A 17,394-nucleotide genomic window follows, 5' to 3' on the forward strand; every position below is an offset into this window, starting at 1 on the left:
ATGGTTGTGAGCCACCATGTGGTTGCTGGGATTTGAACTCTGGACCTTTGGAAGAGCAGTCGGGTGCTCTTACCCACTGAGCCATCTCACCAGCCCCCTAAAAATAATTTTTTTAGAGAAAGAAATAAAAGAGAAGCTAACTAAATAGCTACAGACTTGATCAATGAGGGATTGATAATTGGCAAAGTAAGATTTGCCATGAAAAACACCTGACATGGTTCACTCTGCACTATATTTTACGTCCTTGGTATTTTGTTACTGTCTGCTTCGACAGGTCAGTTGTCCTTCTGAGTAGTGACCTTAATGACTTGGCAAAAGGTACTTTTATTTATTTATTTATTTTATACATGTGAGTTCACTATAGTCCTCTTCAGACACTCCAGAAGACCGTATCAGATCCCATTACAGATGGTTGTGAGCCACCATGTGGTTGCTGGGGATTGAACTCAGGACCTCTGGAAGAGCAGTCTGTGCTCTTAACTGCTGAGCCTTCTCTCTAGGCTGCAAAAGGTATTTTTAAAATAGAATGTGTAGTGATGCCATTCATCCTTTTTTAATCACTGTCATTCATTAATGTAGTCTTTTACAACTGAATTTTAGAATAATGGACTTAGTGGTGCTCTGATGCCCTGTGGGAACTGGAGCATGACCCAGTGTCCCGTCTTCCTGAGCGTTCTTTCTTTGTTCTCATCCTCAGATGCTGTTGAATCTCTTCTGTGAGCATGAAGTCAGAAGGCTTGATGTTGCTCTTGCTTATTCTTCTGATGTTTTATTTTGTTTTTGAGACAAGGTCTCATGTGTCTGAGGCCACCCTCAGACTGCTTGAACAGACTGTGTTGCTGAGGGTGACCTCAGACTCCTGGTTTTCCTGCCTGTACTTATATAGAAGTAGGGGTATGGACATGAGTCCTGTATTCATTTTGTGCAGTGCTGGAATTGAACTTGGGGCTTCCTGCATGCTAGGCATGCTCTATACCAGCTGAGCTATACCCGTAGCCCTTTCCTCTGTACTCCTGGCTGAGTTGGTACTCACTATATAGACAGAGCTAGTCTTGAACTCAGAGCTGCCCTCCTGCTTCAGCCTCTCAACTGTTGTGATTTTGTGTGTGACACTTATGTGTTAGCTGTTATGTGCAGACACTATCTGATGTGTCACGTGCAGTAGCCCATGAATCTGCAACTCTGTGAGAAAAAGCAGTTACTATTTGTTTTACTTGTGGTTTCAGAAACTGACTCACACCGTGTGCTAATAATATATCAGGTTTAGATTTCTGCCATCTGTTTCTGGCCTAGTATTTCCTGTGTGTGGGCTTGTGACAGAAAGAAAGGGAGAAGGGAGAGGGAGGTGCGGCACAATCTAATGCAGATCACTGCAAAGTGTGCACTGTTCATCTTTTAGAGCTGATTTGATATAGGTTGTCTCTTGAGAAGGCTAATTTTGTGACTGTGGTTTTCTTGAGATTTGTATTCTTAGGGCTGTATCCACTGTTTCAGATTCAGATGTGTCTTCAAAGCATAAGAGGTTTTTTTCTGAAGATGGATATGAACATTATGAATAAAGCTGAGCACATTAACTAATAATAGGTGATCAGTGATCACTGGTGAAAAATTTTTAAATATTTCATTTATTTGGTTTGTCTTGTATGTACATATATGTAGACACACATGTGCCACATGTGGAGGAATCATTTCTCTCCTACCATGGGAAGCCCAGAAATTGCGCTGAGCTTGTCAGACTTGGTAGCAGGTGCTTACCCACTGAGCCATCTCTGCAGCCCTGTGCTTCACTTCTGACAGTAGTTACAGTGGTGTTGCTAAATGCAGCACACATAATATCTTCTTAGTGTCTCAGGTTCTTTCTGGGAACTCACATCCCTTTATTTTGTTTTAATTTTTTTTAAATTTTATATGTATGGGTCCTTTGCTTGCATGTATATCTGTGCACCACATGTATTTTTCAGGTGCCTGTGGATGCTACAAGAGAGTGTCAGATCCTCCAGAACTGGAGATAGAGACAGTTGTAAGCTGCCATGTGGGTGCTGGGAACAAGTCTGGGTCCTCTGGAAGAGCAAACAGTGCTCTTAACCATGGAGCCATCTCTTTAAACAAACTTATTTTTAATAATAGGTTCAGATTTGTAGAAAGTTGGAAAAATGCAGTAGAAGCTTGTGTGCATTTGTGTGACTATATACCTGCACAGGCTTTTGGTTTATGCAGGAGGGTGAATCATCAATCTGGACTGCTGTTTGAGTGTTGAAAGAATGCTGACTTAGACCTGGATACAGTTCAGTGAGAGGGTGTCCCTTTGACACAGGCAAAGCACTGAGTTCAGTCTCTCGCACCACAGAAAGGCTTGATGTAAAAAGCAAAGACATACTAAGGGTCTGCATTTTTTTCCTCCCATGTTGGTATATTAGTTGAGATCAAAGATGTGCTTTCCAGCTAGGTAACTATTTTAAAACATTTACTGCAGCTACCACAGAAACTAATAAACATTGGTGAGTGCTATTTAAACCTGCTTCATAAGTGTTTAACCTTGCCTCATGCCTATTTTCCTGCCTCGGTGACAATATCTTTAGCACTAAGATCTCAGATGCACATTCTTAGGTTAGGGTTATATAGCTCACGTTGCCTTGGAACATGTGATCCTCATGACTGTGCCTGCCAGGCCTCACCACCTCACCAGACTTGGCTTTGTATGTTGCTTTTTACCACTGGTTTGATGGAGGAGGTCATTGCTATTCAGTACTGTTATTCTTTTATTGTCAATATTATCAGCTGCCCATAGGAACAAACAGTATTTTCTTAGATTCCGTTTGTGGAGTTTGGTGCTAGATTGGACCTTTGAGATCATTTAGTTTAAATATTTTCATTAGCATCTGAGACAACTGAAACCAAGGAAAGTGGTCAAAACTCATAGCTTTTTTCTATCACATTAGCTTTCATGGTCTCTGACTTAGCCATAATAGTGACAGCAGCCGTCTTGGGTGCTTCTCTCCTGGTGGTAGATGGTTGTTCCCAGCAGCAGCAGCAGAGCTGAGAGGTACCCTGCTGGGCTACATCGGTAATGGTTGCAGAACTTTTCCTTTCAGTGACCATTCCTCTTGGAAGAACAAAAAAGATTGTTCTTAGGATTTCTAATACCTTGCCCTCTGAGAGTTTATGTAGGGGGTTGTAGTCATGGTTACACTGTCCATGTTCTAGTCTGTTGTCTCTGTCAGTCACATTTTCTATTACAGCACCTGTTGGTAGACAGTAAAATGACTGGGGAGAATATAGTTCTTAGCTCCTCAGAGAGTTAAGGGTAAGAATCCGGTTGAAGCATGTTAATGAGTTTCTCTGTGAAATGTTTTTGTTTTAGTTACTTACACATTGGGCATGCGAAAGCTGCTCTTCTGAACCAGCACTACCAGGTTAACTTTAAAGGGAGATTGATCATGAGATTTGATGACACAAACCCAGAAAAGGAAAAGGAAGATTTTGAGAAGGTAATTAAAAGTGTAGTGATGACCTTTTCTCAGAAAAATGGGTTAAAATCAGAGCTCAATCCGATGCCTTCATGGTACGAGAATAAATTTGGTTTCATTGCTGCCTTTCCCCTCTTCATCTGTATATTTCATGCCTGAGACCTAAGCCAAAATGCAATTGAGCTCCCATTCCAAAAACTTAAGTTAATTTTTCCTTTTCTCTAGTTATTGTTGAATTTACTTAAATACTTCATTTTTATTTGAACACCAGTTTAACTGGAAGCAAGATTTCTTATTGCCATAGTCTTAAGTTTATGAATGAAATAAAACTGCACAGGTATTGTAAGGTGTGGTTTTCTAGCCTCATAGTATCTGTACTTGAGGGACTTGTAATACAGTCACTGAGGGGCTGGTGGCGTTGGTGTCACGGTATAGCGGCTCTCGGTAAACAGAGCTCCACCTTGAGATCCAGTTTCCCAGCTGGGCGTCTGGAAGCACTGAGTGCACTGAGTGCTTTCGCCTCTTCTGTCCTAGCCTTGTGCATCATCTGCAGTCTTTTCAGGCTCCTTAACACTGATGGTGCTCATTACATGTGCCCAAAATAAGTATCATTGGTTGAATATGTATAAGAAAATGACAGATACAATGCTGGTTACAGTGAATTTGGTTTTTTGTTTTGTTTTGTTTTGTTTTCTTTACTGCAGGTCATCTTGGAAGATGTTGCAATGCTGCATATTAAACCAGATCAGTTTACTTACACTTCAGATCATTTTGAAACTATAATGAAGTATGCAGAGAAATTAATTCAAGAAGGGAAGGCTTATGTGGATGACACTCCTGCAGAACAGATGAAGGCGGAACGTGAGCAGAGGACAGAATCCAAACACAGGAAGAACTGTACGGCATAGTTTGTATCAGTCTAATGGATACGCTTGCTTTCTTTTTTTTTAATGAGAGATATAGCTTAAGACACAATGAAGGCTGTTTCTTTTTCTAATTCTTATGCCTTTCTATGTTTGTCTGAGACAGCCTTGCTGAGTGTAACCTAGCTGGGTTCAAACTTGCTATTTTCCTGCCGCAGCCTCGTGTTAGGATTACAAGCTGTGTCGTTGGCCCCGCTTGCATTCCTCCTTTTCTTGCCTGGGATCTAACCCAGGCCTACACATGTTAGACCACTGAGCTTACCAAACCCAGATCCTGGTGCAGCTTCTCATAGCTGTGTCTGCACTGCACCTGTGTTCAATGTCTTGTCTCCAGCACCTCACTTCTTGTATACAGTTTCTTGCATTTATTTCATTTGAGGTATTCTTTTGGTAACATTTAAAGTTATTTTAATTTAAATGCTTACCAATCCTGAAGTGTTTGAAAATGCTGTGAGCATGTACATGTGTGTGAGATTACTATAATGTGAAAGTTCATTGTCCTCCCATATTGGTGCAGTATCGCATGAATAAAATCTCTACGTCTTTCAGTTACTTCTACACTGCTGTGACAGAAGCATCTTAGGTCCATGAGGGACAAGAGGCATAAGATAGTGCAGTCCACTGTTAGAGATCAGCAGGTCTGTCATTATTGCTGGGATATGACAATATGGCTCATTTATATGCTACTGACTTTGGAAGCATGGAGTGGGATCAGAATTGATGCTGAGCTATTATACTCAAAGGTCTAACCCCAGTTGTGCACCAAAGGTCTCAACCTTCCAAAACTGCCATCAGCCAGGGACCAGGTACTTACCTGTGGGAGGCATTTCATAGCTCAACAGTCAAAAATTATTTTTTATTTTTTCAGATAACAAATAGAAGAAGAGGTAGCCCAGTCTGATATTAAATGTCCTTTGGCTTCCCTGTGCTGAGGTTATAGGTTTTATAGATTATATACATTACTATATCCAGTCTAAGAGACGTCCTTGCCTTTCTAATTCATGACTTGTCCCTGAGCTTACTAATCAAGCTCTCTCTCTCTCTCTCTCTCTCTCTCTCTCTCTTTTTTTTTTTTTTTTTTTTTTTTAATTTATTTTAAAGACAGGGCTTTTCTGTGTATCCCTGGCTGTCCCGGAACTCACTTTGTATACCATAGACCATGCTAGCTTAGAGAACAGAGATGTGCCTGTCTCTGTTTCCCACCAAGCACAAAATCAAGCAATTTTTATTCGTTGCAATATGTTGTCAGAACTTCCTCACTATATTTAAATCTAAAACATCTCATTTGGGGAGCACAGTAAATTTAAATTGTTACAGCAAACTTTTTTTTTTTTCTCTAAAAATTATATTCTCAAAGGGAGTTAACTGGACTTTGAGACTTTATTGATTTGAGTGTAAGTGAAGCATGCATTATAACTTCAGAAGTTTCCACAGGAAGGTACTGTTGAGCAGTTCTTTCTTATCCTGGTGGAACAAGCTTTTGGTACTCTGACATAGGTAGAGCTGGGGCCACTCAGTGTGTCTCCTTTTTGCAGCCAAGTCCCTTTATGTCTTGTACCACTGTTTTCTGTGATCTTTCATTTTCTTGGAGCCAAGCATTTCCTGTGCCACACTGGGGTGCTTGAAGGGACTTTCAGAGAACCCAAAGGCCAGAACAAATTGCTCTGTCCCCTGGCTATGATACAGCAAAGAATGATTCTGCTTTAAACACACACTGTCTACCTTGGTGGAGTAGAGGGGCTGACTGGTTAGTTGTGCCTTGATGGGAAGTGGGGGATAGCAGATGAGAAGGCTTCCCCTTACTCGGTCCATGGAATGTATTGTCTTTAGCTTTTCTGCACCATTCAGAGAGTGTATTTCTCAAATATGTTGAGGTTTGCCCTCTGTCTGTTTCTCAGCGTTTCACTGAGTAGCCCTTCCTGGCCTCATGTTCCTTCCTCCTTTCTCAGCTCTGGGAATTGCCACTATCACGTTCTAACATACCATCTATTAGTGTAGTTTTAGATTAATGGGATGTGTCTGCAATACTTATCAGTCAGATAAAAAGAGTATACCTGTCACATTACAGCTGTTGAGAAGAATCTACAGATGTGGGAAGAAATGAAAAGAGGAAGCCAGTTTGGTCAGTCCTGTTGCCTGCGAGCAAAAATTGACATGAGTAGTAACAATGGGTGTATGAGAGACCCGACCCTTTACCGATGCAAAATCCAGCCCCACCCAAGGACTGGGAATAAATACAAGTAAGTGCACCCTTTTGCCATGTTGGGTAGCCTTGTTTTGCTCCAGTGTGAGAAGGGGGGGGGGGAAGGGGGAGGAATGCAGCACAGTTGGGAAGCCAGTGTCTTGTTCTTCATAGTGAGTTGTCCAAGTAGCCTCTTCTGAAGGTGTGCAGTGTGGCCTTTCAGAGATGGCTTTCTGACTCAGCTGTCCAAGAACAATTCCATCTATAAAAGTCCTTGGTACACGGGGGCTGGAGTTAAGAGCACTCAATTCCCTGCACCCACATGGTGGCTCACAACCATCTGTAATGGGATCGGATGTATGTGTCTGATCATAGCTACAGTATACTAAAATATATAGGATAAGTAATTCTTAAAAAAGTCCTTGGCACTTGTCAGTTTTCCCATCTATCTTGACTAAGTGTGTAAGTGTGTGTCTTTAGATAAAGATATTTCTCTTAGGGTAAAATTTTTTTTTCAGAGCATAAATGGACACAAAAGTTAGAGTATCAAAATTTGCAGAAATGTGAACAAACCAAGAGAAGAACATGTACACTTAAAATTTTGATTATTTTTTGGGGAAGGTATTTACAAATTACCAGGTTTGTTTTGTTCTGTTTTAAAGTTCTTGTTCTAGGGCCTGAGCCCAGAGCCTCATGCTTGCCACTAACTAACACCCCGAATTTTAGATATTTCTCTTTAGGGCTCTTCTACAGAACTCCTTCTTTGTTGTGTAAAATAAGCTGTAAAATAAGCTGTTTTCTTTCTTTTCTTTTAAACAAACGTGATTATAAGAACACTTGCACTAGACCCAAATCCTATTCATCTCAATGAACCTCTCTAGTTAGAATAGCCATTCTGAAGCTCTGGAGCTTCACATTGGATTTTATTACACTTCCACTATTAAATACATTTTTATGTACCTATCTACCACCAAAACCAAAAAATCTGTGACAGAGAACTAGAAAACCAGTTAGCTTCCTGCCCTTTTGTGTGGCTTGTGTGCATTCCCTGCTTTGGTTCTTCTTCATCCCCTAGTAGATACTCATTCTCGTTCTTTTCCACGTGAACCCATGTGCACATTTGCTTTCTTATATATATATATTATTGGTTAGGTTCTTCCTCTGAGAAAGAATGTGTAGTTCTTTTATTTCTGCTAATATGTGACACCCCCCTTAATATAGACATTTTAACTATCCATTTTCCTGCAATTTTTATTATTGTTTTTTTTAGAGCTGAATAATATTTCATTTTTACTTTTTTTTATGGATGTATTTATTTTATGTAAACGAGTACAATGTCCCTGCCTTCAGACACACAGAAGACACTGTGTTCACTGATACTTCATTTTAGGCAGAAATCACCTTTTAATGTTTGTTGTGTTGGTTTGGTTTTTTTGTTTTTTTGGGTTTTTTGGATGGTGCTGCCATAAGCCCAGGACCTTGCGTGTGCTGGGCAAGTGCTGTTCAGCTACTGTAGGAATGCTGCCCTGCTGGAACGTGGCGTGGCAGGTCAGGGGCACAGAGCTTACCTAGCATTCAGAAGACCTGGGTAAATCAGAAGTTCCTCTTAAATGAAATGTTTTGTTGCTTACCTGTCCCCCTTCATCCGTTCTTTCTTTCCTTCCTTCCTTCCTTCCTTCCTTCCTACCTACCTACCTACCTACCTACCTACCAAAGTTCAGTCTTGCTTCCTTTGAAGCAGTGTCTATCTTGTTGATCCTCCTGCTGTAGCTTCCTGAGTGCCACACTCTGTTCTTGAGTACGTTTCTTTTCTTTTTCATTTTTAACATTGATATAGTGACTTCGTGTGCCGCAGCACACATGTGGCAATCAGAAGACGACTTGAAAAGAGTCAGTTCTCACTGCTGTGTGGGTTTCAGGGATTAAATTCAGGTCCTCAGGTAAAGCTGCCTTTATACCGTGAGCCATCTTGTAGTCCTCAGGTGCTGCTAACTATAGTGCTCCAAGACTTTTGGGGATTACTAAGGATATTTAAAGGCTAGATTTCATGTAAATTCTATATATAGTGTGTTGTCTGCTGATACTGTATATATTGATGATTACAGAAATACTATAGAATTTGCCAAGCTAATACTGAACTATATATTAAATTGCAACTTTTCTGACTTAGTGGGCATGGTGGTATATGCCTATAATGTCCAGTAGTCAGGATGTAGAGGATTGCCATTAGCTCAAGGCTAGCCTGGACTATATAGTGAGTACCAGGCCAGCCAGGGCTATGCATTGAGACTGTGTGTGTCTCAGAAAATAAAACCAGTGGCGCTGGAGAGGTTTCATTGGTTAAGGACAATGAAAGCTTTTCTAGAGAAATTGAATTCCCAGCAGTTCAGAGCAGCTTAACAACATACCATTCCCTTCTTTCCTTGGCAGACACTGCACATATACAATGAAGAGACCTATACATGCAGGCAAAACCCTGAAAACAATGAAATAAAAATAATACTTTAAAAAAAACAATAAATTGTTTATTTTCTACATGAAAATACTCAAAGTATTTAAAACATTTTCAACTTTTTTTTTTTTCTGTTGGGTGGTGTGTGTGTGTGTGTAGGTGTAGTGTGTGTGGTTAGATAGTCAAGGTTGGCCAGGAGTTTGTAGTGATCTTTCTGCTTCTATCCTCCCAAATTTCGATTTTGGTATTACAAGTTTGAGATACTATATCCAGCAATAAATAAATAAATAAATAAATAAATAAATAAATAAATAAATAAATAAAATGAGTAGGCTGCTAATGTTTAAGATGGGGAAGATAAAATAGTCTAATTTATTTAGAAAGCCATTCTCTTTTTTTCCTCTTAGTGTTTATCCAACATATGACTTTGCCTGCCCTATAGTGGACAGCATTGAAGGTGTTACTCATGCCTTGAGGACAACAGAGTACCACGACCGAGATGAACAATTTTATTGGATCATTGAAGCTTTAGGCATAAGGAAACCATACATCTGGGAGTACAGTCGCTTAAATCTCAACAACACGGTGCTGTCCAAAAGAAAGCTCACGTGGTTTGTCAATGAAGGACTGGTAGATGGATGGTATGTCTGATGTCCCATGGTGTTTTCAGGTTTGACTAGGGAGTGGTGCGGTGGATAGGCCTGTAGGCTTGTAAGATGCTTAGTTCAGCTCTGTCTCAGCCAGTGCCTTAGGGGCCCCTCTCCCTTGACTTAAATGCTGTAAGCACGTGTTCCTGCCATAGAACGTGGCATAGGGAAGTAAGAACTGTGCTTGCCACATCCTCTGGATGTGGATCTTAGCATTAATACGGAGGCTGTAACTACTCTTCCACAGGCCTGTCTCCATCACTACACACATCATTCTGGTGTGGCTGTGAGATTTCTCTCTGCTGTGTGCTCTGTAGGTCCGAATGGCCCTGAACTGACTCGAGGGTGAAGTGGGCTCAGGCTCAGAGTTCAGGGCCCACCTTATTTGTAGACATTTCCTCAGAAGAGTCAGAAAATTGCTGTGGATACGAGTAACGTCCACAGGATTTTTGTAATTTTAGTGTAAAGCTTGAAATCACCATTTTAGTCTTGTGTGTGTGTGTGTGTGTGTGTGTGTGTGTGTGTGTGTGTGTGTGTAAATCACGCCCATCTATCTGGATTTACATGATTATAAATCTAAAAACACTATTTTGTCTGAATTAAGAACTTGTGTTTTGATTTATATCAGCATAATGGTGGCCAGTAACAAACATTTATAATTCTGTCACTCAAGAAGAAAAGGCAGGAGGACCCTGAGTTTACAGTTGTCCTCTTCAAAGAGTAAGACACAAGTATAACTAAGATAAGGATATTGTACTAGGTATATGCCGGCAAAGTTCAGTTTTATTATAGAGCTGAGTTTGATGAAAGGTAGGCTTATCTTGGGCACTATCTTTGTATAATTGCAGCTGTACTGAAATTTTTAAATCCAAGCCAAATATCAATAACTTTCATATATATTCTTGTGTATACATTCATAAACAATTGACATAATTCCATATCTTGCCCAGTTTGTTATTTGAGACAGTCCCACTATACAGCCCTTACTGACCTGGATCTTACTAAATACCAGGTTAGCTTTGAACTCAGAGATATGCCTGCCTCTGCTTCCCAAATGCAGCAATTAAAGGCATGTTACCATCACATTCTGCCAAGGGAATATCATTTATTTAATTTGAAATAGGATTTCTATAGCTAAGGTTGACCTTGAACTCAGTATGTATCTCAGGCTGACCTTAAACTTTAGATTCTTCCTGCCTCAACCTCATAGGTGCTGGGATTACAGGCCTGTACTACCGCATTTCGTTCTAAATATAGTTTATTATTCAGACACTGAGGACTAAGTGATATAAAAATCTGTTTGACAATGTGCGTGTTTCCCAGGGATGACCCACGGTTTCCTACAGTTCGTGGAGTTCTGAGAAGAGGGATGACAGTTGAGGGGCTGAAGCAGTTCATTGCTGCTCAGGCAAGTTACTGTTTTTTTCCCAGCTCCTCTGAATTTCCAAGCAATCCTTTTTTGTTGCTATTCATGTTCTTCCTATTCCATATTTGTGTGGGTTATGTTGTAGTTCACCGTTGGATTTGTTCTTTTTTAAATAAAGTTTCACTCTTTAGCTCATGTGCACCTTGAATTCTGGGTGATCTTCCTGCTTTAGGTTCCTGAGAGCTGGAACTGCAGATATGTAATTCCATGCCTAGCACAGACAGCTTGTTTTTCCCAGGCTTACTTGGAAATTGCTGTGGAGACTGGGTTGGCCTTTCCAGGTTTTCCTGCCTGTTTCCCAAGTGTGCATAATACTGTGCCTGACTAAGAATAGATTTCTGAAGGGAGTAAATTAGCATTTTATAATAACAAAAGAATCGGACAAAAACAGTGGCCTATGTTCACGTGGTGGGTAGTCAGGTGTCTACTCTGAGCAGCCCACAGAATGACTTCCAGCAAGGAAAACGGTCAAGGCTGCATACCAAGGTCTCAGTTTCAGTGAAGTGCATCTGCAAGCATTTGTTTTGTTTGTTATTCTAAGTATGCTTAACTGAAGCAAAATCTCCTTGGTATTTATGTTTTTAGTTTATAGTTAGCGTTCACACGGAGGGCAGAGGGCACACTCCTTCACCCACTGAACTGTCTTGCCAGCCCCTCTACGTGGTGTTTCCTATCCTTAAACCATTTTTATTGCTTTTCTAGGGTTCCTCAAGGTCTGTTGTGAACATGGAATGGGACAAAATCTGGGCGTTCAACAAAAAGGTACATGACCTCCGTTGGCTCCCTGGTGTGCTTTTGCAGAGTTGTCCTCTGCACACTGTGACCACTGTGCAGGCTGTGGCGAAGGGAAGGTGGTCCTTCTTTAATGGATAAGGGTAGTAAACATGGTAATCACCCGGCAAAGAACAGTTAGTGAAGCAGCAAACTCAGACTTATGGGAAATGGTGGTAGTTTTTCCTTATCTTTTACGAACACTCTGCATTTCATTTTTCTGCTTTCAAGCTGCGAGCTCTCTGTAAGAAGGTATCACTTCATACTTGTATTGCCTTAAACATAGCTTTTAGCATAGTACATGTTACAGACTGAGGAGTTACACAGCTTTGAAGCACAATCACGTTTCTGTAAAGACTTGCACAATCAAACCTGTTGACAGTGCATCATCCCTAGTTTGCCAAATATGTCCTCTCTTCTTTGTGGCAAAGGGAGACTTGGCTAACTTCATTCCACTGTTCCCTTGTGTGCTGAGAGGACATAGAAGTTTAAAAAATTGCATATTGTATTGAATTGTAATGAAGGTTTGCTAACTATAATTGCTGTGCTTTCAGCTTGAAAAAAAAGCTTTCTTAATTGGACAATCAAACCAGGAATCATGCATATTGACATTGTTAACCCCTGATGGGGTGCAGATGCTTGGACACTATAATAAGGCAGATCGTTAGAATGCACGTTCTGCGGTGGGCTCCTGTGATTGTGACGTGTAGATCCTTCCTTGGTGTTGCTGCTTGGTTGTGCTGATGTCTTGCCTCATGTAGTTGCTTGTCTCGCATGCGTCTTGAATTTAGTTTTTTACTTTTAGTGACTTTTTTATATATTAAGGAATCATTAATTGGTTCTTTCTGTTGCTGCAGTTACTAATAACAAACACAAGTAGAAATTACAAGGAAGTTAACTTTTGTGTACTGCTTTTTCTTTCCAGATGAATTTTTTTCAATAGTTTATTTTTTATTCACTTTATATCCTTAACACAGTCCCTCCCAGTCCCTCCCTTAAAAATCTTACAAGTCCCTTCCCCCATTACACCCTCCCTTTTTCCTCAGCGAAGGGGAGCCCCCTTGGGTACCACCCCACCCTGGGACATCTAGTCCCATCAGGACTGGGCACATCCTCTCCCACTGAGGCCCAACCAGGCAGTCCAGTGGGGAAGGGGATCCAGTGGCAGTGAACCAAGACCGAGACAGCCCCAGCTCCATTTGTTAGGAGACCTACATGAATACCAATCTATACATTTGCTACAAATGTGTAGGGGGTCTGTCCAGCTCCTATATACACCTTGATTGGTGGCCCAGGCTGTGAGCCACCATCATCCCAGTTTAGTTGACGCTGTAGGTCTTTTTTTTCTTTTCTTTTTTTTTTTTTTTTTTGGTGTCCTTGACCCCTTCTGGCTAGCTCACTTATATCCCCAACTCTTCTACAAGACTCCCCAAGCTCCACCTGATGTGTGGCTGTGGTTGTCTACATCTGCTTCCATCCACTGTTGTATGAAGCCTCTCAGGAGACAGTTATGCTAGCCTCTTGTCTTTAAGCATAGCAGAGTATCCTTAACAGTGTCAGGGGTTGGCTCTCAAGTGTCAGGTGGGATGGGCCTCAAGTTGGGGACAGTCATTGGTTGGCTGTTCCCCCAGTCTCTGCTTTATCTTTATCCCTGTACATCTTGTAGGCGAGACAAATTTTGGGTTGAACGATTTGTGTGTGGATTGATGTCCCCCTCCCTCCTCTGGAAGTCCTGCCTGGCTATATATAGGAGGTGGCCAGTTCAGTCTCTGTATCCCCTGCTGGTAGGAATGTCAGGTAGGGTCACCCCCATAGTCTCCCCACATCCTCCCTCCTCCTAGGCTTCCACTAGTCACCAGAGATGGTCCCTACCAATTTTCATTCTCACTTCCAGCCCTGTTCCTCTCTCTACCTCCTCTCTTGTCCAGTTTCCTCTCTCCATCCACCTGTGATGACAAGTTTTCCCTTCTGAGAGAGAGTTGTGCATTCTCCCTTGGGAACTACTTATTACCCAGTTTCTTTGGGTCTGTGGATTGTGGCATGGTTATTGTCTTAGGGTTTCTATTCCTGCACAAACATCATGACCAAGAAACAAGTTGGGGAGGAAAGGGTTTATTCAGCTTACATTTTCCACATTGCTGTTAATCGCCAAAGGATGTCAGGACTGGAACTCAAGCAGGTCAGGGAGCAGGAGCTGATGCAGAGGCCATGGAGGGACGTTCTTTACTGGCTTGCTTCCCCCGGCTTGCTCAGCCTGCTCTCTTACAGAACCAAGACTACCAACCCAGAGATGGCACCACCCACAAGGGGCCTTTCCCCGCTTGATCACTAATTGAGAAAATGCCTTACAGCTGGATCTCGTGGAGGCATTTCCTCAACTGAAGCTCCTTTCTCTGTGATTAACTCCAGCCTGTGTCAAGTTGACACAAAACTAGCCAGTACAGTTACCCTGTACTTTATGGCTAATATCCACTTATTTATTTTTTAAAGATGTATTTATTTATTTTATGTATATGAGTACACTGTAGCTATCTTTAGACACACCAGAAGAAGTCATCAGATTCCATTACAGATGGTTGTGAGCCATGTAGTTGCTGGGAATTGAACTCAGGACCTCTGGAAGAGCAGTCAGTGCTCTTAACCACTGAGCCATCTCTCCCTAATATACACTTATAAGTGAGTACATACCATATGTGTCCTTCTGGCTCTGGGTTACCTCAGGCAGGATGATATTCTCAAGTTACATCCATTTGCCTGCAAAAATCATGGTGTCTGTGTTTTTAATAGAATATTTGTGTACTTTTATAGATATATAACTTTCATAGGTCTAAGTCTTAGTCAAGCTGTATGTGTTTGTTTATTTCGAATATATGGAATGTATTTCTCTGGGCTCTTCCCTTTACATTCCTCCTGGCAGAGATACTGCTGGGTTTTTGGATGACCCCATGGATCTTGCTGTCCATATTCTAGACATGCAGGATGGTACTTGGGTTTTCTTCACTTGTCTTCTTGTGATTGGACAGGAGGCTTTGGTCTGTTTTTTCTTATAAGAATTTGATTTGTTCCTGTCATTTGTTTTATTTTGCCTGCTTCCCCTCCTACATGTATTGACCGCTGGTTCTCCGAGGTTCTATGGTGTCACCAAATTCCTTTCAGTGTTCAGGCACTACACATGTTCTTTAGTTTGCTCTTGGAGGAATCTTTGTCAGAACCTATGAGCCTCTCTGGTGGTGTCCGTTGTTTTTGTGCTTTAGGGGTAGAGCTGTACACCCAGATCTCCTCCTATCACCCAGGGGATTGTCTTTCCTTTCTTTCTATGATAGGTTACCTGTTTCCTGGACAGTTTTGTTTAGTTTTTTTGTAGTGGGTCTTTGTGGTGTCCAGCTGATCACCAGCACCTGGGTTTAAGTGGTCCTGGCTTAGGCTCCCTGGGAGCTGGGTCTGTAGGCATATGTGCGTTACCATGTTAGCTTATAGGCATGTATGCATTACCATGTTAGCTGCCCTTCTTTCTTAACATCCTTTCTTGTGTGCTCCACTCTGAATGGGATAAAGAGATCCAGTGAGAAGACCCCATGTTGTAACTTCAAAAAAGAGAAAGGTTTCACTTTTAAAAGTTTGTTTTACTGTATGGGTACAGATATTTGGTTTGTGTGTATATCTGCCCCACATGTGTGCCTAGTGTTCATAGAGGTGCCAGATCCTCTGGGACTGAATTGACAGCCAGTTGAGTTACCCCGGGTGTGCTGGAAATCAAACCCAGGTCCTCTGTAAGAGTGATTAGTGCTTTTAAGCCTTGAGCACCCCTCAGATCCCCATGTAGTAAGTTCAGACCTCTCTTTTAGCCAGCAATTGTCCCAGAGGAGCTTTTTGTCACCCCTTGAATGAAGGTCATGGCTGTTGGAGAAGTCTGGAAAGGGTGGGCACACCATTCTCATCCTCTCCTTGTTCCCCCTGTTCTTGTGTTGTCTGTGTGGTGCTATCCACAGGCTCATGTATGTGACATGTAGTTCCCAGCTGCTAGTTGTCTACTCTTTTTGGGTGGTTGTAGGTGTTACCTTCTTAGAGAAGGTGTGGTACAGCCAGGCCCCTCTCTTAAATGCTCTACAGCCATGATAACAGTGCTTAAGCATAAACCTGGAGACCTTTCAGAGTCACCCTGTAACATCCTCCTGCCATTCTTTTAGGCCCCTCTTGGAGTTATTTGAAAACTACTGGTCCACACTGTTAGAATTATATAACTTTAGAGCTAAAAGGGATCCCTCCCTCTTTCTTCCTTCCTTCCTTTCTTTCTTTCTCCCTTCTTTCCTTTCCTTTCCTTTCCTTTCCTTTCCTTTCCTTTCCTTTCCTTTCCTTTCCTTTCCTTTCCTGTCTTTTCTCTTTCTTTTCTTTTCTCTTTCTCTTTCTCTTTCTTTCTTTTTTCTTTTTCTTTTTCTTTCATTCTTTCTTTCATTCATTTGAGGCCTGTTTAGGTTGCCCAGACTGGTCTCAACTTCTGGGTTGAAGTGATATTTCAGCCTCAGCTTCTAGTGTCATTAAAATTGACAGTTGTGATCTACCATTTCTGGCTGTGAATTCCAATTTTTCAAATAATTCATGGTTTTTCACACTTGCTTGATACATTTTAAAGAATGATTTTTAAAAACAAATTTCCAAATTTTGCTTAGACCATTTGAATCATACTTCTCTAAGGTAGCCTGAGACTCTGTACAGACAGCTACTCTGGGTGATTAGCCAGCTATGTAAATGCCCCCCACCCCCATTTTTTTGTTGTGAGACAGTCTTTCCATAACCCTAGCTGTTTTTGAACTTGCTAAGTCGACCAGGCCAGCCTTAGAATAACAGAGACCCTTCTGTTTCTGCATCCTGAGCACTGGAATTAAATTCTTAAGTCACCATACCCAGCTAGGAAACACTTGACAAAACTTTGCAGGTCAGGAAGTTAGTTGCAGCGAATTGGAATTAAGCTTCTTTGAGTTGTATTGTTTTTTTTCAAAGACATTTTAGAGGCTTAAATATTACCTGAATGCATTTATTATTCATCTGTTTGTCTGTCTATCTATTGATTGATCGAACCATCCATCTATCTATTGGGTCTTCCCCTTAACCCAGCCAGCCTCCCTGGTACCAGGACCACCAGTATGAGATACCAGGCCTAGCTCTTCATTTGCTTTTGTGATCATTTTTCCCCAGTTTTTAGATTCTAAGCACTTCTATTGTCCTTGCTCAGTGGGCACTTTTTACTTACTCCAGAAGAAGGGGCTGCTACTGTTTTGGAGCTAGAATGGGTTGTAGTTCAGTTAAAAGATAATTTATTCAGTTCATCTACAAATACTTAGTGAGTGCCTGTCCATGCCAGGCTCATGCTAGGTTTGGAAATGTAGTGGTTTTTCTGTATATACATTGAGTGTTCTTTTTTCCAAAATGCTTGAGCCCAGATGTGTTTCAGATTTCTTACTTTTCCAGCATAGAGCTCCACCTTGTGTGTGGCGTGTAGCTCAAAAGGATTCCTTGTTTGTCCTTTGA

At 41.4% G+C, this 17,394-nt stretch overlaps 1 protein-coding gene across 2 annotated transcripts in view; it reads left to right on the forward strand.

The window, feature by feature from the left end:
- Eprs (glutamyl-prolyl-tRNA synthetase) overlaps positions 1–17,394 on the forward strand; it is a 68,610-nt gene that overhangs the window by 14,152 nt on the left and 37,064 nt on the right. The window contains exons 7-13 of one of the 2 annotated variants that reach the window (XM_029476049.1): positions 3,362–3,488; positions 4,172–4,364; positions 6,459–6,630; positions 9,432–9,665; positions 10,995–11,079; positions 11,800–11,859; positions 12,100–12,120. In XM_029476049.1, coding sequence (XP_029331909.1) covers positions 3,362–3,488; positions 4,172–4,364; positions 6,459–6,630; positions 9,432–9,665; positions 10,995–11,079; positions 11,800–11,859; positions 12,100–12,120 — 892 coding nt within the window. The remainder of the gene's footprint in view (positions 1–3,361; positions 3,489–4,171; positions 4,365–6,458; positions 6,631–9,431; positions 9,666–10,994; positions 11,080–11,799; positions 11,860–12,099; positions 12,121–17,394) is intronic. The other variant, XM_021177243.2, reaches the window with a different exon arrangement.

The sequence above is a fragment of the Mus caroli genome, chromosome 1 (genome assembly GCF_900094665.2).
Source record: "Mus caroli chromosome 1, CAROLI_EIJ_v1.1, whole genome shotgun sequence".
NCBI lineage: Eukaryota > Metazoa > Chordata > Mammalia > Rodentia > Muridae > Mus > Mus caroli.